Genomic DNA, 21930 nt, shown 5'->3' on the forward strand with positions numbered 1-21930 from the left:
ACCCCCCTCCCGGACCCATCCCACCCCCGCCCGCAGCAAGGAAGGAGTCGAGTCTCTTTTACGGCGGAAGGGGGTTTAGTGGCGCCAAAGGGGGGTCCGCGGGCGGGAATAACGGGAACGGAGAGGACCCTCCGCTCCACCCCTGCCGGCTCCCCGGGGCGGGGCTTCGGCCCTCAGCGAGGGAGGGGCTCCCGGGACGCTGAGCGCTTCATGGGGTCCCCGGGGCTCAGGCGGGGGTGGAGGGATGGGTGGGGGTGAAGGGGCGCATTCCCCGACCTACAGGTCCCCACGGTCCGGGGCGCCTTCGGCGGGGGGCCTCGCGGGCGCCTGCAGGTACTCAGGGGGCACGGGCTCGTCGGGCGCCGCCTTGCGGTAGAAGCCGAGCTCCTGCACCAGCGCGTTGATCTCCTCGCGGGTCATGTCGCTCAGTGGGATGCGCTGCGGGGAGAGGCGGGGTCAGCGCGCCCGCCGGGCCCCGGCCCCGCCCCCAGGCCCACCCGCCTCCCCGGGCCTCACCTCCAGCTCCTCAGAGCGCTGGCCCAGCAGAACCAGCTCAGGGTCGGCCCCCGGCAGGTGCTTCATCTCCAGGTTGTGGCTGGACAGTTAAGGTGGGTGCTGGCGGGCCAAGGGGGTAAGGTGGGTGCTCCCCGGGGCCTTGCGGATGGGAGGCAGCCCTCTCCCCCCCCCCCGTGTACACGAGAGGAAATGGGGGTCCCAAGAAGCCAAGGGATCCCCCTCTCCATCCCTGTGTGTGTGGCGGTCCTCAGGAGTCAATTCCTTTTGCTGCTGCTGTTGTTTTGTGGGTTTGTTTTGTTTTGTTTTGTTGGGAGGGGGAGTCAGAGAGAAACATAGATGTGAGAGAGACACAACGATCCGTTGCCTCCTGCTCGCACCCCAACCAAGGCCAGGGAACCTGCGGCCCAGGCACATGCCCTTAATCATAATGGAACCAGGGACCAACCCTTCAGTCCGCGGGCTGAACCGGCTAGGGCCGTGGTCGGCAAGCCCATCAGTCTACAGAGCCAACTAGCAACAGCACGGTGATTGACATTTCTTTGGAGAGACCAATTTTTTAAACTTCAACCTCTTCTAACGCCACTTCTTCAACATAGGCTCGCCCCGGGCCATGGTGTCTTGTGGAAGAGCCACACGCAAGGGGCCAAAGAGCCGCGGTTTGCCGACCACGGGGCTGGGGCATCGTTGGTCAGTTTCAACTGCCGACCAGACATGGAGACCAGCTCGGAGTTCTCTGGGCAGCCACTGCCGACCAAGCCGACGTGTCATCCCGTCAGTGGAATAAAGGGAAGGAGTCTCCCAGAGCCCTCCCCCTCCTCCCTCCCCTCCTCCCCTCCCTCTCTCAGACGGAAGAAGGATACTAGAGTGGGATGTCCTGGGTGACGAAGGCCTTCACCTGGGGAGGAACCAGAGCATCAGACCTCAGCCCACGCCCGGGCCCAAAGGGAAGCCACCGAAGCCCAGTGACCCCAGCCTTAGAGTTCCATCCCGGGGACCACACTGCCCGCCCCCGAAAGGCTCAGGGGAGACAACACTGGGGATCCCTCCCGTCGAACTCACCTCCTTCAGGCGATTCAGCTGTCATCCACCACAGGTCTGGAGGGGACAAGATGGGAGAGGTCAGGAGCAAACTCACACCTGCCCCCCCAACCGTGTCCCCAAGGTCAAGGTCATCGCCCAGCTGGGACCGCCTGTGGGTTACCCCTAGAGCAGTGGTCCCCAAGGTGTGGAGATGGAGGCCTCGTGGAGGCAGAAGGGGGGACTCTGTATAGATGGGGAAACTGAGGCCTAGGAATGCCAAGGGGAAAGAGGGCAAGGCCAGAGACCAGCCTCAAGGGCATTCACAGGTCTTGGGACTCTCTTTTTAAAATATATTTTATTGCTGAAACCGGTGTGGCTCAGTGGATAGAGCATTGGTCTGCGGACTGAAGGGTCCCAGGTTCGATTCAGATCAAGGGCACGTGCCTTGGTTGCGGGCACGTCCCCAGTCGGGGGTGTGCAAGAGGCAGCTGATCGATGTTTCTCTCTCATCGATGTTTCTACTAGCTCTCTGTCCCTCTCCCTTCCTCTCTGTGAAAAATCAATAAAATATATATGTGTGTGTGTATATATATATATATATATTGATTTTATTATATATATAATAAAATATATATAATAAAATCAATAAAATATATATGTGTGTATATATATTATTGATTTTATATATAATAAAAAAATATATAAAATCAATAATATATATGTGTGTATATATATATATTATTGATTTTATATATATATATAATAAAATATATATATATATATTTTATTGATTTTTCACAGAGAGGAAGGGAGAGGGACAGAGAGCTAGTAGAAACATCGATGAGAGAGAAACATCGACCAGCTGCCTCTTGCACACCCCCGACTGGGACGTGCCCGCAACCAAGGCACATGCCCTTGACCGGAATCGAACCCGGAACCCGGAACCCGGAACCCCTCAGTCTGCAGGCCGATGCTCTATCCTCTGAGCCAAACCGGTTTCGGCGGTCTTGGGACTCTTGCCTGCCATCCCCTGACCGTGGACTCCGTCCCAGTGCCCAAGAAAAATAAATAAAGGATCACCTACCCCCTCGGGCAGTGGAGACCTGGGCCTCGCCTTTGGCCCCCTAGAACCTCAGGGTGGGACAGACCAGAAGGAAAGAGCTCAGAACTGCCCTGGGCACTCCCGTGCCATCTGGTCCCTACCCTGCTGCCAGCAGAGCTGGCCCTCCCTACCAGCTGGGGGCCAGCCCTACAGACCATATGGTAGCTTCCCCAAAGTGGGAGGATGGGAGGTCCCCTCCCTGCACACCCTAAAGGGTAGAGGGCCACCTCCCAGCAGGATTCCAGGCCCCAGGACCACCCACTGTAGTCCTCTCTCTTCCCCTTACCCCTCCGTTTGTCAGAAAGCCAACTAAGGCCCAGAGAGGGACTGTGATGATGTAAGTCACACAGCAAGACAGGGACGCTGGTGGGGGGTTTCCTCGCGGGGGTGTAGGGGTGGGGAGGGCTGCCGCAGAGTAAGTCCCTAGGCCGCTTCTCCGGCTCCTGCGTGGGGGAACTGGGGTTGGGCATCCAGAAAGCCTTCCCTCTCCCAGGCAAAGGGAGAGACAGACCATCAGGAACTGCAGTGGGGGAGGAATTCCGGGGGGGAAAAAGTGTCTCGACGGGGCTTGGGGGGGTAAGTTGGGCTCCAGAAGGCAGGTTTGGAAGAGTTACAGGCCAAGAGAAGAATTAGGGGACAGGGTCAGGGTGTCTGGGGGCCCACCAGATGGTGGGGTGGGGGTGGGGGGCGGCGAGAAGTTCGGATTTCTAGGCCGCAAGATCGAGTGTCTCGCGCCTCCAGGTTAGGGGCTAGGGCGTCCGTCCGGAGGCTGGGGAGCGAGAGGGATGGTCCCCACCCCATGGGGGCTTGGGAGTCGGCGGATCCCGGGCTGGGGGCCGACGCACTCACCTCCACCCGGGCTCGGGCCAGGCCGTGCAGGCGGTTCCAGTCGGGCCGGAAGGTGCTGGTGGCGGCCGTGAGCGCCGCCAGAAGCAGCAGCAGCACGGGCAGCGGCGGAGGCAGCGGGAGGCGCATCGGGAGCCGCACGAAGGTAACCCGAAAGCTGGATGGAGGTGCAACGCCCGGCCGCAGCGCCACGTCTGGGCCTGCAGACTGGCCCCGCCCCGCCCCGGCTACGCCCCGCCGGAGACCACGCCCCCAGACCTTGGCCACACCCCCAATCCGGGACCACGCCCCCAGCCCGGTCCCCGCCCCAGGACCCGCACGCAGCGGTCCTCCGCTCGCTCCCGCTGGGGTCCCGGGTCCCGAACGGCCCTCGGGCCTTTTCCGCGGCCGCGCTCCCTCTCCCGACCCAGGGCTCGCACGCTCGGGCAGGATGCGGCCAGCCAGCACCACCGCCGCGCGCCTGCAGGGGGCGCGGGCGCGATGCGGACCGACAGGGGAGTTTCTAGGCAGGCAGACACTGGATTGCAAAGAGGAGGAAACTGGAGCCTGGGGAATCCTGGCTTATGTTGTGTGTGTGTGTGTTTTTAATCTCTCTGGATGAAATTTCAATTAGGGCTTCAATTCCTAAAGCACACATTGTGGCGATGGGAACATGACGTACTCTGCAGGAGCTGCGGGGGGCGGGGGGGGGGTGGAGGAAGGTTTTTGGAACAGTCCCTGGCACGGTGCTAGTTTTCATCGTTCCGTTCCTCACCTCGTAAAAGGCCCACCAACGACTTCCTTTTGCAGGTTAGGAAAGCGTAAGCATGATTTAAGTCGTGGGTCTGTCTGGGACTTGAACCTGAAATGCCCCTGGCCTCATCGCACCAAGCCAAAGACAACCAGATCCAAACACCACCCCCCCTCTTCCCGCCTAAGGCAGACACAGCAAATGGGTGGATCACGGTGCTTTTCCCTCTGGATCCAGGCTGGGACTCAGAATTCTTCTCCGCATCAAACCACGGCTGCCTTACGGTTTTGCCTTTTCGGGCCCTAAGCATTTTTCCACTTTCTGGGCCCCTTTCTCCATGAAGAAATCATATTGAAAATTGGATTTGACAACTGCTGTGATAAAAAAGAATATAATCCAGGCTGGATTCATTTTTTTCCTTCTGATTTTAAAATAAATTAAAAACTATAACATTTTTGCCCTGGCTGGGCAGTTCAGAGCATCCTCTCTGAACCAAAAGGCTGTGTGTGGGTTGGATTCCTGGTCAGGGCACATACCTAAGTTGCTGGTTCGATCCCCAGTTGGGGCACATACAGGAAGCAACTGATTGATGTTTTTCTCTCACATCGATGTCTCCCTCTCTCTCTCTCTCTCTTTCCCCCTTCCTCTCTGAAATCAATAATTAATATATATATATATATATATATATATATATATATATATATATATATATATATATATTAAAAAACAGCCGAGACCGGTTTGGCTCAACGGATAGAGCGTCGGCTTGGGGACTGAAGGGTCCCGGGTTCGATTCCGGTCAGGGGCATGTACCTTGGTTGCGGGCATATCCCCAGTGGAAGGTGTGCAGGAGGCAGCTGATCGATGATGCTCTCTCATCGATGTTTCTAACTATCTCTCTCCCTTCCTCTCTGTACAAAATCAATAAAATATATTTAAAAAACAACAACCATGTGTCCAACTGGTGTGGCTTTAGTGGTTGAGCTAAAGGAGGTCACAGTTCGATTGCCAGTCAGGGCACATGTCTGGGTAGCAGGCTTGATCCCCCAGGAGGGGATGTGCAGGAGGCAGCCAATCCATGATTCTCTCTCATCACTGATGTTTCTCTCTCTCTCTCCCTCTCCCTTCCTCTCTGAAAGCAATAAAACTATTTAAAGAAATAAAGACTTTAATGATCATTAAAAAAAGAAAAAACAATGGGCTCCCTCGACACCCCCCCCCCCCCCCCGCCCCAGCAAGAGCCTCAGAGTGGCTGAAGCCCAGGCCTCATGGAGCCTGCGGTTTTTCTGCTGGCAGAACCCAGCCTCAATGCCCTTTGGGCCGCGTCGGTCGCTGGCCAGATGCCATCACACCACTCTCATTGCATTAACCTGGATGCCGTGGCCTGCAGGGGCCACCGCCGTGGCTGCTGAGGGTTGACCAGCCAGCCCGGGGAACCAGTCACAGAGACACTGGGCACAACAGTACCGGGAACATTCTGGCACCAGCAGCCACCGGAGGCCCACAATCTCCCAGAACAATCTCTGCTGGTAAAATCCGTTCCCTTATGGGGCAGCGTGTAATCTAGGCCAGCAGCCTCCCTCCGAGGGAGCGGGGCTTAAGGGTTTAGTCTGTGACGAGGTCAGGCCCAGACCGGATCTGGCTCAGCAGCCCTTAGCCTGGGGCCAGGGTTAGAGCTGCATCGGGTGCAGGAGCCAGGGCACAGCCAGGGGTCGTTAGGTGTGTGTGGGGGGGGTCTCACCCTCCAGGTTTGAGGCTCAGGCTGTGACGACACTTGGGACTCAGCTGTTGACCGGGTTCCACGCACAGTCTGACGCTGCGAGCCGGTGAGTGGCCGGAGCTGAGTGACCCCGGCTCAGAGCTCAGGTTATGGTGAGGATTCAGTCCATGGATTAGGGTCAGGGCTCAGTCTGTAAACAAGTTCAGGACCTGGTCTTCCACCGGTGGCAGGGTTACATTCATGACTAGACGTGGAAGTTCAGTCCAAACTTGGGGTCCATGTAATGTCAAGGGTTCATCTGGACCAGCTTTAAACTGTGACTCAGTCTTAGGCCAGAATCAGGCTCAATCTGGATGCAGAATCGAGGTCTCCAGTTGGGATCAGACTTAGCGAGGACTGTATCAGGCTTCGTACGTGACTGGAGACAGGGCTCAGCTTGAGACCTCGGTCAGAGCTCAGTCTAGAGCTGGGACAGAGAGGCTCCGTCTTGGCTCGGGACCAGGGCTCAGTTAACACCACCATTGGGGCTCACGTTGGATCTGGGGTCAGGGTGAGGGTCTAATCTGGCTTTATGCTCTGTTCTGAGCTCAAGAGAAAAAAAAAAAATTAAAAATTTCTGAAAACAGCCGAAACCGGTGTGGCTCAGTGGTAGAGCGTCGGTCTGCGGACTGAAAGGTCCCAGGCTCGATTCCGGCCAAGGGCATGTACCTTGGTTGCGGGCACATCCCCAGTAGGGGGTGTGCAAGAGGCAGCTAGTCGATGTTTCTCTCTCATCGATGTTTCTAGCTCTCTATCTCTCTCCCTACCTCTCTGTAAGAAAATCAATTTATTTATATATATATATATATATATATATATTTTTTTTTTTTTTTTTTTTTTTTTTTTTTTTTTCTTTCTGAAAACATGAGATCCTGGAGCAGGTGGGCCTGCAAGAAAGAAGACCCCCTCATGCTGAAACCAGTTTTGCTCAGTGGATAGAGCGTTGGGCCATGGACTGAAGGGTCCCAGGTTCGATTCCGGTCAAGGGCATGTATCTTGGTTGCGGGCACATCCCCACTGGGGGATGTGCAGGAGGCAGCTGATCAGTGTTTCTCTCTCCTCGATGTTTCTAACTCTCTGTCCCTCTCCCTTCCTCTCTGTAAAAACATCAATTTAAAATTTTTTAAAAAGAAGAAGAGCCCCCAGCTTGTCGGCAGGCTTCTGTCCCTGCGAGGAGCCTCTCCTTGCCTGCGGAGCCGGCTGTCCTAGAGCCTTCTAACCTACATGCTCTCTTGCCTGCGATCCCCTCGCACCGGAATAAAAATAGCCGCTCACTTCAGAGCAGCTGACAGCGGGTGCCAGGCTGCCTCGGAGGAGGGGGAGAGGCGGAGAGGGAGGAGGGACGCCTGAGCTGGGGGCCCCTGCTGTGTGACCTTGGGGGAGTCACGCCTCCTCCTGGAGTCTGTTTTCTGAGAGGCACGATGGGAGGCAGAGATGTCCCCTACCCGGGGCTAAGGGACAGTGACATAACATGTGGCATTTGGCATCCGTGAGGAACCCTGGCGTGAAGGTTTGATTCCTTATGGACGCCCAGCGTGCTTCCTCCCCTTCCCCGCCTTCCCCCAACGCCTGCAGAATCCTCTACCTCTCCATGGCCACTGGGTGGCCTCCCGCTCTGGGTGGCCGGGATCAGGGTGACCAGGATGTAACAGGAAGGACATTACCCCACCCAGGAGCCCTGGGAGGCGGCTAGGAGGGGAAGAGGAGGAGGAGGAGAGAGGAGGGTGTGTGCACCTGCTGACGGTGTATTTACTCAGCCGAAGGGCCATCATGGCGTATGTCCACATGTTGCATCCTTTCAGGGACAGAACCTTCCACCAGCCGTCCTTTTGCGCCTGCTGCTCCCTCTGTTTGACAGGGCACTTCTCTTCCAGTTGGCAACATGGACTCGCCTGCAAAGAAGGGGTTCAGTGCTCATCTCTGGGGAGGGGGGATGAGAGGGGAATTATCCACTATCTCCATGGGAAGCCCCTGCTCTGTCCCCTACTGGCTGTGTGGTCCCTATGACTCAGTTTCTTCCTCTGTCAAATGGGACCTTCTTTCCAACCTCCCAGGGTTCCTACGGAGAGGAACCAAGATCATCACCCACCACCAGCGCTCTCCTTTCCTGTTCCCGACCCCAGGCGCCTGCAGGTCAGCACTAAAGAGTTTCCGGAAGGGGGAAGGGGGCCGGACACGCTGTACCCGGTGCCTCAGTGCACGCCCCGTCCCCTGGGGTGAGGGAAGGGAGGGAGCCAGCTCTGTGCAGCAGGGGGGCGGTTCTCCCTGGCAGCTGCCCCCGTTCTGCCGCCCTGAGCCCCGAAGCCTGTTATCAACCTCCTTAGTCATCGCCCCAGCAGCTCAAATATAGCTCCTACCCTGCTCCCTTCTCGGCTAGGATCCACCCCCCACCTTCTTCCCCGGCTAAAGCCATGTCTGGGTCTCAGAGTCCCCCTCCCCCCGCCCCCCTCCAAGGATACAACGACCCTGGGCCTCAGTTTCCACATCCACCAAATGGGCAGGTTGGAGAGGATCTGACGATGATACTGACGGTGAGAACTCCAGAACTTACTCGCTCGCACCAGGCTCTGTGCTAAACACTCCAGGTGTGCTGTCTCGTTGAATTTGCACAGCCACCCGGGAGGTGTCAGCTGTTTCACCTCCCTTACATCAATCAGAATCTAAGTGGACTTTGCCAAGTAAGCCGGGACCAGAAGCTCGGGGAGGGCCCACCATGGGCTGCCCAGTGAGGGCGCAGGAGCCCTCTGCACACTCGTTTGCATGACATTTGCTTGGATTCCACCAGGCACTGATGTCCCCACCCCCAGAGCTGAGCCTGAGGCTGGTTCCAGGAGACCTGGATTACATCAGAAGCCGAGTACTCCTGGATGGGAGGGATGGTCAGGAGGGGAGTTGGGCGGGTGGGGGGGAGAGCAGGGAAGCCTCAGTTTTCTCATCAATAAAACAGGAGTCAGAGCGCTGGACGAGGTAAGCTCACATTCTCCTTCCCTCCCTGGTGGCCTGCCCACCATGTCTACTCTCACCTTCTTCCTCACCCAGACCCGCACCTTCACCTCCACCTCCATCACCACCTCTTCTTCCATCCACATAACACCCCTCTACCGCTTCTGGCCCATCTCCCCTCCACTTTTACCACCGCCCTCCTTTCTGTTACCACCACCTCTCCATTCTCCCACCTCCACTGCCACCGCCATCTGTGCCTTCGTTATCACCTCCTCTAGTGCCATCACCATGTGCTCTGCTGCCTCCTCCATCGCCGTCCGCCCTGCACGTCCATCATCATCATCACGTCCATCATCATCTCCACCACGACCCTCAGCTACCCCATTACCACCATCACCGCCTCCACCATCACCACCGAAACACCTCTCTACCTCCCCCCCGAGCCCGGAGGGGACTGGGTCTCCCCTCTGTGAACTCCAGCCTCACAGTGTCGCTGGCCCCCAGAAACATAGTCTAGACCCGGAGCCGGTCAAACAGAGGTGAAAAGCCCCTCCAGGGACAGATAGGCATCCGTTCACGTGACTTCCACGTGGGAAACCACATGGGCCTATGAGAACGCAGAAGCTCAAAGCTGAACATTTTCCTCCTAAACTGAGCAGGATCAAGCCAAGCAATCAGGCCATTCTCGGGGGGAGGGGGTTGGGGCTTCAGGGACTGCTTAGCACAGTGGTTCTCACCCTTCCTAATGCCGAGGCCCTTTCATACAGCTCCTCATGTTGTGGTGACCCCCCAACCATACGATTATTTTCATTGCTACTTCATCACTGTAATGTTGCTGCTGTTATGAATCGTGATGTAAATACCTGTGTTTTCCGATGTCTTAGGCTCTACAGCAGCGGTCCTCAACCTGTGGGTCGCCTAAGGCCATCGGAAAACACAGATACTAACAGTAGCACAATTACAGTGATGAAGTAGCAACGAAAATAATGGTTGGGGGTCACCACAACATGAGGAGCTGTACTAAAGGGTCGCGGCATTAGAAAGGCTGAGAACCACTGGCCTAGCAGATAAGAATGAGAATTGGAAGGAGGAATGAGAGGGCCCACAGACATTCCGGAACTTTGTCACTCATTCCCTCTCCTCTTTCTTTCACACGTCCATTCATTCAACAAACACTTCCCTGGGCCTGTTGAACATCCAGTCCTGTGCTAGGTTCCGGCCGAAGGAGCTCCCAGGACCCTCCTGCCGGTCCATCCCCCCACTGCTGGCTCTTCTAGGCCCCGATTCCCTTCCTCCGGTACCCCAACTGGCTCGTACTGGTCTCAGGGCGCTCCCTTTCCTCATTGAAGCCCAGGAGACCTCCTCAGCTTACTAGGTGACCTTGAACGAGTCTCCCTTCCAAACCACACCCACCGAGTCCAGGAGAAAGGAAAGCTGAGAGGTCCTGGGCTGGGACGGGCCAGGCTGTGGGTGGGGACGTCCCAGGGCAGGCGGCAGCAGCAGCGGAAGTGTCTGCAGGAGAGGAGGGGCTGAGCGGAGGCAGAGGTGGGGAAGGGCTCCAGCAGCTAGAGCCTGAGTGTCTGGCTCTGATGAGAAGGACAGGGCCTGGCAGGGGGCGGACACCGAGGCCTGAAAATGGAGCAAGGGTGGGGGCCCAGGCAGGTCCTGAGCTGGCAGGACACCAGGAAGGTCACAGGATCAGGGTAGGGATTCAGGTGTCCCTGAGGCCCTGCAGAGGGTATTGACTTCGAGTGACTTATCTCTACTTTACCCTCAGGTGTGTCTGTGCCCCTCCCTTAAGCAAGGGCCAGCCAGGCCTGCTGGTGGGGGGAGTGGGAGGGGACAGACAGACAGCTTACTCCATGCCGCCCCAGATGGGACCCAGGCCAAGCCAATGGGCACCCTTCCCCACACCCCCCATGAGGGTTCCAACTCCAGCAGTCCGCTGGAAGGGTCCCCAGAGGGTAGGCCACCTGGCCCTGGCCACCTCTAGGTCGGGATGCCTGTGCCTTTAAATTCTCAGCAGGTTGAAACGGCTGATGACATCACTGGTTCCCGGGAGCAGAGGAGCTGGAGCCGGAGCCTGTGGGAGCCCGGGCTGCCAGGGGCTGCAGACATGGAGGGCCACAGCGGCGGCAGTGGCAGCAGGAGGCCAGGGACCCTGGCTGGCCTGGGCCCCCTGCCCATGCCCCACGGGGTTTTCCAAACTGGAGCCCCCTCCAAGGTAAGACCCTTAGAGCCTAGCCTCTCCATTCCTGATCCCTGGTCCCACACCTTCCCACACACACACACTGCAGGCACCCCGGGGCCCCCGGCTGAGGGGCTGGCACTCTCCTCTGTCTGTGGAGCAGGGGTGGGTGAGCAGGGCCACCCCGGGGCCTGAGGGGGCCGCGATGGGACATCCAGAGAGAAACGGAGTTCGCTATCCCCGGGAGCCCCCAGGAGGACGCTGGACCGGCGGGGTGAGGGGACCCCGCTGGGCTCCAGCTCTGCTGTGTGACCTTGGGCAAGTGGCTTGTTCTCTCTGAGCCAATGCAAAACGGGGAGGCTTGTCCCTGAAGACGAACACGGGGACATCTGGGATGTCTGAGGAGTTGGTGATGGGGGCGGAGTGGTGGTTGCTGGTGCTGGTGGTGAGTGGTGGAGGGGGGCGCACAGTGGGATACCTGGAGCCGAGGAGGAGGGTGCCCACGGAGCCGAGTTTGGGGAGGGAGGTAGCGGCAGAGTTTCGGATTCTCTGGACCGAGAAGGGCACGGGATGCGGGCAGACTGCATCTCTGGAGGCAGGCACGGGGCCACCCCGGGGCGAATGCAAATCTCCTGCCCTCGCTGGCAGAGGACAAGAGACAGATGGGGAAGAAAGAAAAAGAAAAAAAAAAGAGGTCCCTCCAGGGGCCCGGTGACCCCCATTCTACCTGCTGGACAGAAGGAGGCTGCTGACCGGTCCGCACGAGTGGGGGAGAGGGGAAGAGGGCATAACCTGGGCACAGAGAGGGGGGATGCCAGCACCAACGGAATGCTGGGCTTGCTCTGGGTGTCAGAATCACACTTGGCGAAGGGAGACCGCTCTGGAGGGCTCAAGCAGAATCCTAGCAAAGGTCGGGCTCATAAATGAAAAAAATGGGGAGGAAAAAAGAGACTAAGGTATTCCAGGAGCCAGGTGTGGCCAGGGACCCTTCCCCGAGCGCCTCTGTTTTACAGACGGGGAAACCGAGGCCCCGGGGGAGGAGGCGCTTGCCTGAGGTCGCACAGAGCTGGGCCTGGGACAGGCGTGGCCATTCTCAGCCAGGCTCTGGCTCCTGCACGGAGCTCTGGGGACGGGTGCGGAGGACAGGGAGGGCCGTGCCCGCGGTGTGGAGGGTGAGCTGGGGGGACCTGGGAGCTGGGGAAGGAGGAAGGCATGGAGCAGGCTGGACCTAGGGCGTCCAGAGCGAGCAGATCCGGGGTGTCAGGTCAGAAGCTCTTGGCCACGGGAACCGCAGAGATGGCAGGGGATTTGCCCAGAAAAGCCGGCCCCAGTCCCCCAACTCTCCAAGGAGTGGGTGCCAGCCAGGGAGTGGGTGCCAGCCAGGAGGGTTCAGACTACTCTCTGCCTCATTGGAGTCAGGAGTCTTCGTTTCCCCGACTCTGAAAGGTGTCATTGAACTTGAGGGAGGGGACACGGTTCAGTGTTCTGTCCCCCCCCCCCCCCCCCCCAAAGAGAAGCTGATTTGCGGCAGGATGGACTGAGGTAAGACAGGAGGAAGAACGTCCTTGGAAAGATGTACCTTCCTTAGCTAGATGGAGTCTCCTGGGGTCTCACAGGGAGGTCGGGGCCCAAGCCGCCGGCTAGGGTTACCCTGTGCCTTTAACTTGTCCTCTGCAAGGTGGACTCCAGTTTTCAGCTCCCGGCCAAGGAGAAGGCGGCCCTGGTGCCCCTGCAGCCAAGGCTGGCGCTGGCACCTCTGGGGCCGCCTGCGGCTGTGCCACCTTCCTCGGAGGGGCTGAGGCCGGCTCCGGCATCTCCTCTACCTCTCCTGGCTCCGAGGCCGACCCCGGGAGGGCAGAAAACAGCCCTCGCCTGCCACAGCGCCAGCCCGGCTCCGGCGTCCGTGGGCCAGTTGGTGGTGTCTGCGGCGGCTGCTGTGCCGAAGCCTCTTCCAGCACCACCAGGCTCCATCCTGGCTCCCACATCCCCGGGGCCGCTGGGGGTGTCTGTCCCAGACGTGCCCAGGCTGCCACCAGCCCCCCCGGGGCCCAGGCTGGCTCCCGTGCCCGAGGACCAGAGGCAGACGGCCCCTGCCTCCGTGAGACCCAAGCCAGCGCTGGCCGCCTCCGGCCTGAGCCTGAGCCTGGCCTTGGCACCGGAGGAGCCGCACCCACAGCCCCCCTCCCCGTCTTCCCCGATGCCCAGTCCAATTCTGTCGCCCTCTCAGGACCAGGCCCCGGCTCCAGCATCCATGGCACCAGCCCCGGCCTCTGTGGGACCGACACCAGCTAAGCAGAGGGATGCCCCCGCCCCTAGGTCTCTCCCCCCGTCCAAAGGGCATCTGCAGCCATCAGCTCAGGTGTCCAGTCCTGCTGCCGTCTCCCCGCCTTTGATTCAATCTCCCCCGGACCCCCGGCTCTCCCCCTCCTTCCGGGCCAGGCCCGAGGCCCCCCGCAGCAGCCCTGAGGATCCGGTCCCGCCCCGGCCAACCCAGGCACTGCCCCTGGATGTGGGCCAGGGCCCCCCCGAGCCTGGCACCCGCTCCCCAGGACTGCTGTCCCCCACCTTCCGGCCGGGGGCCCCCTCAGCTCAGACTGTGCCCCCGCCTCTGCCCAAGCCGCCCCGCTCTCCCAGCCGCTCCCCCAGCCGCTCTCCCAACCGCTCCCCCTGTGTGCCGCCAGCCTCTGAGATGGCCCTCCCCAGGCCTGGCACCCAGGGTGCAGGGCCTGGCACTCAGGGTGCAGGGCCTGGCGGGCGCCTGAGCCCCAGCTTTCAGCCCCGAGAAGTGCCAGCCCCGGGCACCACCTCCTCGTCGACACCCGCCTCCTTGTCTATACCCACCTCCTCGCCGACACCCACCTCCTCGCCCTCCTCCTCTTGGTCAGCTCAGCCCACCTGCAAGAACGACCCCGGCTTCTGGTGAGGGGGCTGCTTCCAAGGAGGACGGTGGGGGCTTGAGCCCCCCGAGACCTGCCATCCTTCCCGCCCCGGTGTACCCCCCGGGGAGGGTCTTCGGGGTGCTGGCCCACTTGGGGACACTCAGGAGACAGCATGCCCTCCTAAGGGACTCGCCCGCCCTTATCTCAACCCACTTCCCCTGGGAGGGCCTGGAGGGAGGGTACGGGCCCACTGAGGGTCCCCCTGAGGGCTTCCACCCACACCTGCCTCAGTTTCCCTTTCCAGAAAGAGAGAGCTCTGTGGGAGGGAGATTGGAGATGAGAGAGTGGCGCCCAGCAGTGACCCCTCCTCCTCTGGCACCCTCACCCGCCCCCCCTCCAGGATCACTGTGGTCACGTGGAATGTGGGCACCGCCATGCCCCCCGACGACGTCACATCTCTCCTCCACCTGGGCGGGGGCAGCGACGACAGCGACAGGACAGACATGATCGCCATAGGGTGAGGGGGCGGGGGGTGGGGGGGAACCCTCTCTCCCCAGCCGCCTCTTGTGCCCCTTCTCCCCAAAACCCTCACCCCATGGGAGGGGCTTCTAGGGCGTCCTTCCACCCTCCACCCCCCGGCTCACCTCCCCGCCCCCGCCCCCCAGGCTGCAGGAGGTGAACTCCATGATCAACAAGAGGCTCAAGGACGCGCTCTTCACAGACCAGTGGAGCGAGCTGTTCATGGACGCGCTGGCGCCTTTCAACTTCGTGCTGGTAACGCCCCCCCGGGCCCTCGGGATGGGCAGAGAGAGACCCCTGGGAGCCGGCCCGATGGGGCTGTGCAAAGGGAGGACGGAGGAGGAGGAGCAGACCTTAAGGGCGGGCCAGGGTCAGGGCCAGGGTCAGGGTCAGGGTCAGAGACAGGACCAGGGCCAGGGCGGGGACGCAGGGGTCCAGCCCCGTCCGTTCCTGGGCCAAGCCGCCTCCCCTCCCCGCAGGTGAGCACGGTGCGGATGCAGGGCGTCATCCTGCTGCTGTTCGCCAAGTACTTCCACCTGCCCTTCCTGCGGGACGTGCAGACCGACTGCACGCGCACCGGCCTGGGCGGCTACTGGGTGAGCGCACGGGGCCCTGCGGGGGCCCTCGGAGGAGTCCCCGGGGGTCCCCCTGCACGGTCCAGGGCTCCTCCCCTCGCTCCCCAGCCCCACCCACCACCTCAGCCCATTCCCCAGACCCCGCCTCCTGGTGGTCCCGGCAGGTGTGTGTGTGTGGGGGGGGGGGGGTTCCCGCCCCTTTTGCTGGAACCCGCCCCTCTCCCAGCCTCCTCCTCCTCGGGGCTGGCGGTCCCCCTCCCGGGTGCATCCCGCCCAGCTCCCCGCCTCCGGCCCGGACCCCACCGGTGACCTGCCCCGCTGCCTCCCCAGGGCAACAAGGGCGGCGTGAGCGTGCGCCTGGCGGCCTTCGGGCACATGCTCTGCTTCCTCAACTGCCACCTGCCCGCGCACATGGACAAGGCGGAGCAGCGCAAGGACACCTTCCAGACCATCCTGAGCCTCCAGCAGTTCCCGGGGCCCGGCGCGCAGGGCATCCTGGACCACGAGTACGGCCGCCGGGGCGGGGGGCGAAGGGGGAGAGGGGACCCCCAATGGGCCGGGAGGAGCTGGATACTGTCCTGGGCGGGCCTGGAGGGGAAAGGCGGGGCGGATGGAGGTGGGCCACCACCCGCCTAGGAACCCGAATGCCTGGGTGAGTTTGATGGATGGGACCCGAGCCTGCAGGGCGGCGCTTGGCTGAGGGGCAGCGCCTTCCTGAGGGTCTGAACCCCGCTTTCCGGGTGCACCGCTCACTGCTGCTCCGGGGCGGGCTGGGGGCTCTGCGGCCCCCCGGCCACTTCGTCATCACTAGGGGCATCCAGCCTTGTCGGGTTGGTTGGATGGGGGCGGGGAAGGATCTGGATCGGGCTCTTCTTCCACCCCATGGACCCCCCTGACTTCCATCCCCCCCTCCCCCCCAACAGCCTTGTGTTCTGGTTCGGGGACCTCAACTTCCGCATCGAGAGCTACGACCCGCACTTCGTCAAGTTCGCCATCGACAACAACCAGCTGCAGCAGCTCTGGGAGAAGGACCAGGTGCGGGGCCCCAGCCTGCACCCCCACACCCCCTAGCACCCCGCCTGGGCTGGACCCCGGGCGAGGGTCCTGGCCCTCACCCGCCCTGCCCTGCCCACGCTGTGGCCCAGTTTCTTCCCTTCTGGCCCCTCGCAGCTCAACATGGCCAAGGACACCTGGCCCATCCTCAAGGGCTTCCAGGAGGGGCCCCTCAACTTTGCCCCCACCTTCAAGTTCGACGTGGGGACTAACAAGTACGATACCAGGTGAGCTCGCTGTGGGGTGAGGTGGGGGTGAGGTGGGGGCTGTGGGCTGAGGTCTTCATAGATTAAGAGGGATGGAGGCAAGGCTGAGGGCTGTGCCTGGACCCCCTGCCCACCGCAGCGCCAAAAAGCGGAAGCCAGCATGGACAGACCGTATCCTGTGGAAGGTCAAGGTTCCGGGTGGCGGTCGAAGCCCCTCGGGACAGCAGAGCCACTGGCTCCAGGTGACCCAGCACAGCTACCGAAGCCACATGGAGTACACCGTCAGCGACCACAAGCCGGTGGCTGCCCAGTTCGTCCTGCACGTGAGTCCCGGCCCCACCCTCTTCGCAGGAGGTCCCCAGGCCCAGCTCAGCGTCCCACAGCCCAACCCTGGAACCCGCCCTTGGCGGTCCCCCTGTGTTGGAGTGGAGAGGGAGTGGGTTTTGATCTCCATTTTCATATGAGGACACTGAGGCTCAGAGACACAGCATCACGTGCCCAGGGTCACACAGCTGGGAAAGGGGAACGTTAGGAATTGAACTCAGGTGAGCCTGGTGTCAGAGCCCAGGCCTTTTCCACTCCTCCCTCCCTCTCTCTCTCTCTATATATATATATTTTTTTTTTAATTGATTTTTTTACATAGAGGAAGGGAGAGGGATAGACATAGAGAGAGAGCTAGAAACATCGATGAGAGAGAAACACCGATCCGCCGCCTCCTGCACACCCCATACTGGGGATGTGCCCGCAACCAAGGTACATGCCCTCAACCAGAATCGAACCTGGGACCCTTCAGTCCGCAGGCCGACGCTCTATCCACTGAGCCAAACCGGTTTTGGCTCCACTCATCTCTTAACTCCCTTCTTCCAAGAAAGGTTTAGGCCCGCGGTCGGCACACTGCCACTCGCAAGCCACATGGGGCTCTTTGGCCCCTGGAGTGTGGCTCTTCCACAAAATACCACGCCCTGGGCGAGTCTGTTTTTGATGAAGTGGCCTTAGAAGAAGTTGAAGTTTAAAAAGTTTGATTCTCAAAAGAAATTTCAATTGTTGTCCTGTTGATACTTAGCTCTGTTGACTAATGAGTTTGCCGAAGGCAACTTATGTTAAAATTCGAATATATAAGGCCAGCAAACTCAAAATGTTATTTATATTTATTTTATTTTTAATCTTCACCCAAGGACTGGCTAGGGCCATTTTTTTTTTTTTTTTTTAATGAACCATCATGACATTTGGCATTATTACATGCCAGGCATAATAACAGTAAGGTAGCCAAAACCAGTTTGGCTCAGTGAATAGAGCGTCGGTCTGCAGACTGAAAGGACCCAGGTTCAATTCTGGTCAAGGGCATGCGCACTGGTTGCGGGCACATTCCTGGTGGGGGGGTGCAGGAGGCAGCTAGTCGATGTTTCTCTCTCATCGATGTTTCTAGCTCTCTATCCCTCTCCCTTCCTCTCTGTGAAAAATCAATAAAATATATTTAAAACAAAACCAAACAGTAAGGTAGTTATGGGAAGAGGGAGTCGGGATATTAAAAAACACAAAGCTGAACTCTTAACTAGTTACTATAATGGAGCATTGTGTGTAGGGCTGAAAGCGCAGAAAGAGGAAATGCAGGAATGTCAGAACTGGACCCGGAGACTCTGTAACCCAACCGGATGGGGAAACAGAAGCCCCTAGCAGGGTAGGCATGTGCCCCGTGGCAGCGCCGGGCAGATTCCACCTTCCCAGCCCTGAAACCCAACGCGAGGCTCTCCGATCTCTCTCTCGATCTGATCAGGGGGAGCCGCGGGCCAGAGAATGTTTTCTTTGATAACGCGGTCACATGGTCGGTCCGCGGGACTCGGGCCAACATTCGCAGCTGGGAGAGACAATCTGCCTGTGTCTGGCCCCCTGTGACCTTTGGCAAAGGGCTGAGGTGTTAGGTGTAACCCTCACCGCGAGAACCACTCCTTTTGGGTGTCCTCCCCTGACCCTCCCTCCCCAGCCGGACTCTGTCCCCTGTAAAACATGGCCTGCGGGGCGCCTGGCCCGGGCCCTCCCTTCGAATGCCTTCGTGGGCCCGGAAATGTCCAAATTCCCCTCCCGGTTTCCTTACCAGGAACATGGAGGCTCAGAAGACCCGAGTCTCTTACCCAAAGAGCAACACGATCAGAATGAGGGGTGGGGATGGGGTTGGGTGCAGGGGAGGGGGGTAGAGAGATAGCAGAAGTTTTGACCCTTGGAGGCCATTCCTAAGAGCCCAACCTGGCAGTCCGATTTGACGACGTGGAGCCCCAGGGGCACGAGAGGATGTGATGTGTGTTTTTTCTGGAACCGTTTGGCTGAGACGCGGCGGGAGGGAAACCTGAAACCAGATCAACAGGAAGCAGACAAAAGACTGAGGCTGGCACCGCATGAGTCCCCCTCCGAGGGACAGAGGAGCGGCTGGCCTCCTGCCACCCCCGCAGCCCCACCCAGGCGGGTGGCCCCGGGAGGAGGGTGCTCCTGGCTACGCGTTGTCTTTATGGCCCGGTGACAGGGTCCTGTACGGAAGGGGAAGCTGGGCGTTGGGTTGGCCAGGGGCTTCCGTGGGGTCACAGAGCAAGTGAGTAAGTAGCAGAGCCTAGAAGCGACCTGAGGCCTCCAGCCCTTCACCCAGGGCTTCTCTGGCCCACTCAGGGGTGCTCGGCCTCCCCCCCACAATATCCAGCACACCGTGTCTCCCTTACCAGCATCCCCGCCTGTGGGACGCTGTGTCCTGGGAAGTGTATACGGGACGCTCCGCAAACAGCGCCTCGTTCGATCTGCACACCAGCTCCAAGAGTTTAATAAGATCATCCAGGTTTATAGACAGGAGCCCTGGCATTCGGAGAGGTTGAAAAACTCACCAAGCCCTGGCCCGTGTGGTTCAGTGGATAGAGCGTCGGCCTGCGGACTGAAGGGGGTCCCAGGTTTGATTCTGGCCAAGGGGCACCTGCCCGGGTTGCGGGCTCGATGCCCAGTAGGGGGCGTGCAGGAGGCAGCCGATCCATGATTCTCTCTCGTCATGGATGTTTCTCTCTCTCCCCCTCTCCCTTCTTCTCTGAAATCAGTGATGAAAATATATTTAAAAAAGGAAAAAAAAAACTCCCCAAGGGCCCTGCAGCCTGTCAGTGACAGCCAGGGGCCAAACCCACGGTCTCCGAACATCGAAGCTGTGTTCTCAGTCACCCCTTCGGGTGGCTCTGAGCAGAGAGAGCTCTGGGCTGGGAGGCAGAAGCCTAGCTTTCATCCTAGGCCTGCTCTTGCCTCAGTTTCCCCGTCTCCGCCGTAGCTTCAAAGGCCCTTATCTCAGCCTGTGTGTGTGTGTGTGAGTGTGTGTGTGTGTGTGTGTGTGTGTGTGAGTGTGTGTGTGTGTCTGTGTGTGTGTGCTGGCTCAGGCCCCAGGGTGCCTGGGACTGCCAGAGGGTCTTCGCTGATGTTGCCCCGCCCCCCCGGGGCAGTTTGCCTTCAGGGACGACCTGCCGCTGGTGCGGCTGGAGGTGGCGGAGGAGTGGGTGCGGCCGGAGCAGGCCGTGGTGCGGTACCGTGTGGAAACGGTGTTCGCCCGCAGCTCCTGGGACTGGATCGGCTTGTACCGGGTGAGGAGGGAGGGCGAGGTGGGCAGCGGCGTGGGGGGAAGGGAGGGCCCGCAGGAGAGCCCCTGGGGGGTGCCCAGGTGGGATCATGGCTTTCCCAGAGTTTGCTGCCACCCAGGGCGGATGCTGGGGTCAGGCCCCAGGGGTCAGAGCCCCGGTTCCTGTCCCCCCCACTCCCCCCTCAGGTGGGTTTCCGCCACTGCAAGGACTACGTGGCTTACGTCTGGGCCAAACACGAGGATGTGGACAGGAACAACTACCAGGTACTCAGGGGAGCGGGGGGAGGGGGGAGTCCCCACGGCCTTTGGGTGGGGAGGGGAGTGGAGGGGGGCGGCTGTGGCTACCTCTCTCTGACCCCAACCTGGGCTTATGCCCGGGGCCCACCAGGTGACATTCAGTGAGGAGTCGCTGCCCAAGGGCCACGGAGACTTCATCCTGGGCTATTACAGCCACACCCTCAGCACCCTCATCGGCGTCACAGAGCCCTTCCAGGTGAGGACCCAGACTGCAGGGCCGGGGTGTCAAAACTCAAATGCCACGGCCTCTGTTTTTTACTTCTTTATTTTATTTCATTTTTTATATATTTTATTGATCTTTTACAGAGAGGAAGGGAGAGGGATAGAGAGCTAGAAACGTCGATGAGAGAGAATCATCCACCAGCTGCCTCCTGCACGCCTCCCACCGGGGATGTGCCCGCAACCAAGGTGCATGCCTTTGACCGGAATCGAACCCAGGACCTTTCAGTCCGCAGGCCGACGCTCTATCCACTGAGCCAAACCGGTTTAAAAAAAAATATATATATATATATATATATATATATATATATATATATATATATATTTTTTTTTTAATTGATTTCAGAGAGGAAGGGAGAGGGAGAGAGAGATAGAGACATCAATGAAGAGAGAATCATGGGTCAGCTGCTTCCTGCATGCCTCCTACTGGGGATGGAGCCCACAACTGGGGCCTGTGCCCTTAACTGGAATCGAACCCGGGACCTTTCAGTCCGCAGGCCGACGCTCTATCCACTGAGCCACACCGGCTAGGGCGTGGCCTCTACATTCTGTTCTGTGGCCCCTGCACGTAGCCTGACCTCCCGGGGTCTGACGAGGAGAAGTTGGGGGTTGGTGAGGAGACGTCGGTGGCCGGTTGGGGATCGGGCCACTCCAGCCACCCGCCTCCCCGCCAGATCTCGCTGCCTGCCTCGGAGTCGGCCAGCAGCAGCTCCCACAGCTCAGGGACCAGCTCGGAGGAGGAGGACGACAGCACCCTGGAGCTGCTCGCACCCAAGTCCCGAAGCCCCAGCCCTGGCAAGTCCAAGCGGCACCGGAGCCGCAGCCCGGGCCTGGCCCGCTTCCCGGGCCTGGCCCTCCGGCCCTCCTCCTGCGAACGCCGGGGCACCAGCCGCAGCCCCTCGCCCCAGAGCCGCCGCCTGCCCTGCGTGGCCCCCAGCAGGGGCAGCAGTGACGGAGGCACCCAGGGCTGCGGTGAGGAGGGCCTCGCCGGGCTGCCTGGTCCCTGGACCCTCCCCCCACCTGTGCCTCGAAGCCTCGGCCTGCTGCCCGCCTTGCGCCTGGAGACTGTAGACCCTGGAGGCGGTGGCCCCTGGGAGCCTGACCAGGAGGCCCCGACCCCCGACAGCCTGTCTCCCAGCCCTCAGGGCCGGCAGAGGTTGGAGGAAGGGGGCCTGGGGCCCTGAAGCTGGGGGGAGGGGTGGGGTGGGCAGGCGGGTACAGGTGGCTCCCGCTCGGATGCAGCCTGTGAACCCACCTGCCTCCCTCCTGCTGCTGCTCCAGCTTCCTCCGCACCTGACGCTCGGTCCCCGCCAGGGATGGCCAAAGGGGGTCCCCTCACCCTCAGTCCTGACGCCTCAACTGTGACAATCAGCAGAGCCCGGCCTAGGCCCCCATCTGGGACGGGAGAAGGGCAATCCTAGAGCTCATTGATTAGGAATTAAATTCTCCAGCCTCGCTGCCGACGCCTTCGTACCTTGTTAGCAGT

The 21930-nt window shown here is 60.1% G+C and overlaps 2 protein-coding genes across 7 annotated transcripts; one reads left to right on the forward strand and one right to left on the reverse strand.

The window, feature by feature from the left end:
• Nucleotides 1–56: 56 nt before the first annotated feature.
• SELENOM (selenoprotein M) lies at nt 57–3710 on the reverse strand. The gene is made up of 5 exons (XM_036448846.2): nt 3488–3710; nt 1576–1611; nt 1377–1411; nt 517–595; nt 57–438 (listed from the first exon to the last, which is right to left on the reverse strand). Exons 1-5 carry the CDS (start codon nt 3611–3613, stop codon nt 277–279), a joined length of 438 nt encoding a protein of 145 aa, XP_036304739.1. The 5' UTR covers nt 3614–3710; the 3' UTR covers nt 57–276.
• On the forward strand, nt 3072–21898 carry INPP5J (inositol polyphosphate-5-phosphatase J). Of its 6 annotated transcripts, none has more exons than XM_036448837.2 (14): nt 10504–10693; nt 10940–11140; nt 12783–14023; nt 14384–14500; nt 14649–14757; nt 14982–15098; nt 15408–15583; nt 16001–16112; nt 16248–16357; nt 16476–16659; nt 19795–19932; nt 20115–20192; nt 20317–20421; nt 21119–21898. In XM_036448837.2, the coding sequence occupies exons 2-14, from the start codon at nt 11033–11035 to the stop codon at nt 21626–21628; spliced, it is 3105 nt and encodes a 1034-aa protein (XP_036304730.1). In that variant the 5' UTR covers nt 10504–10693; nt 10940–11032; the 3' UTR covers nt 21629–21898. The 6 variants fall into 6 exon arrangements, with proteins under 6 accessions (XP_045441687.1, XP_036304730.1, XP_036304731.1 ...); XM_036448838.2 differs by having other exon boundaries at nt 10943–11140; XM_045585730.1 differs by having other exon boundaries at nt 10507–10693; nt 13332–14023.
• The last annotated feature ends 32 nt before the right edge of the window (nt 21899–21930 follow it).

The sequence above is a fragment of the Pipistrellus kuhlii genome, unplaced genomic scaffold (assembly GCF_014108245.1).
Source record: "Pipistrellus kuhlii isolate mPipKuh1 unplaced genomic scaffold, mPipKuh1.p scaffold_m20_p_20, whole genome shotgun sequence".
NCBI lineage: Eukaryota > Metazoa > Chordata > Mammalia > Chiroptera > Vespertilionidae > Pipistrellus > Pipistrellus kuhlii.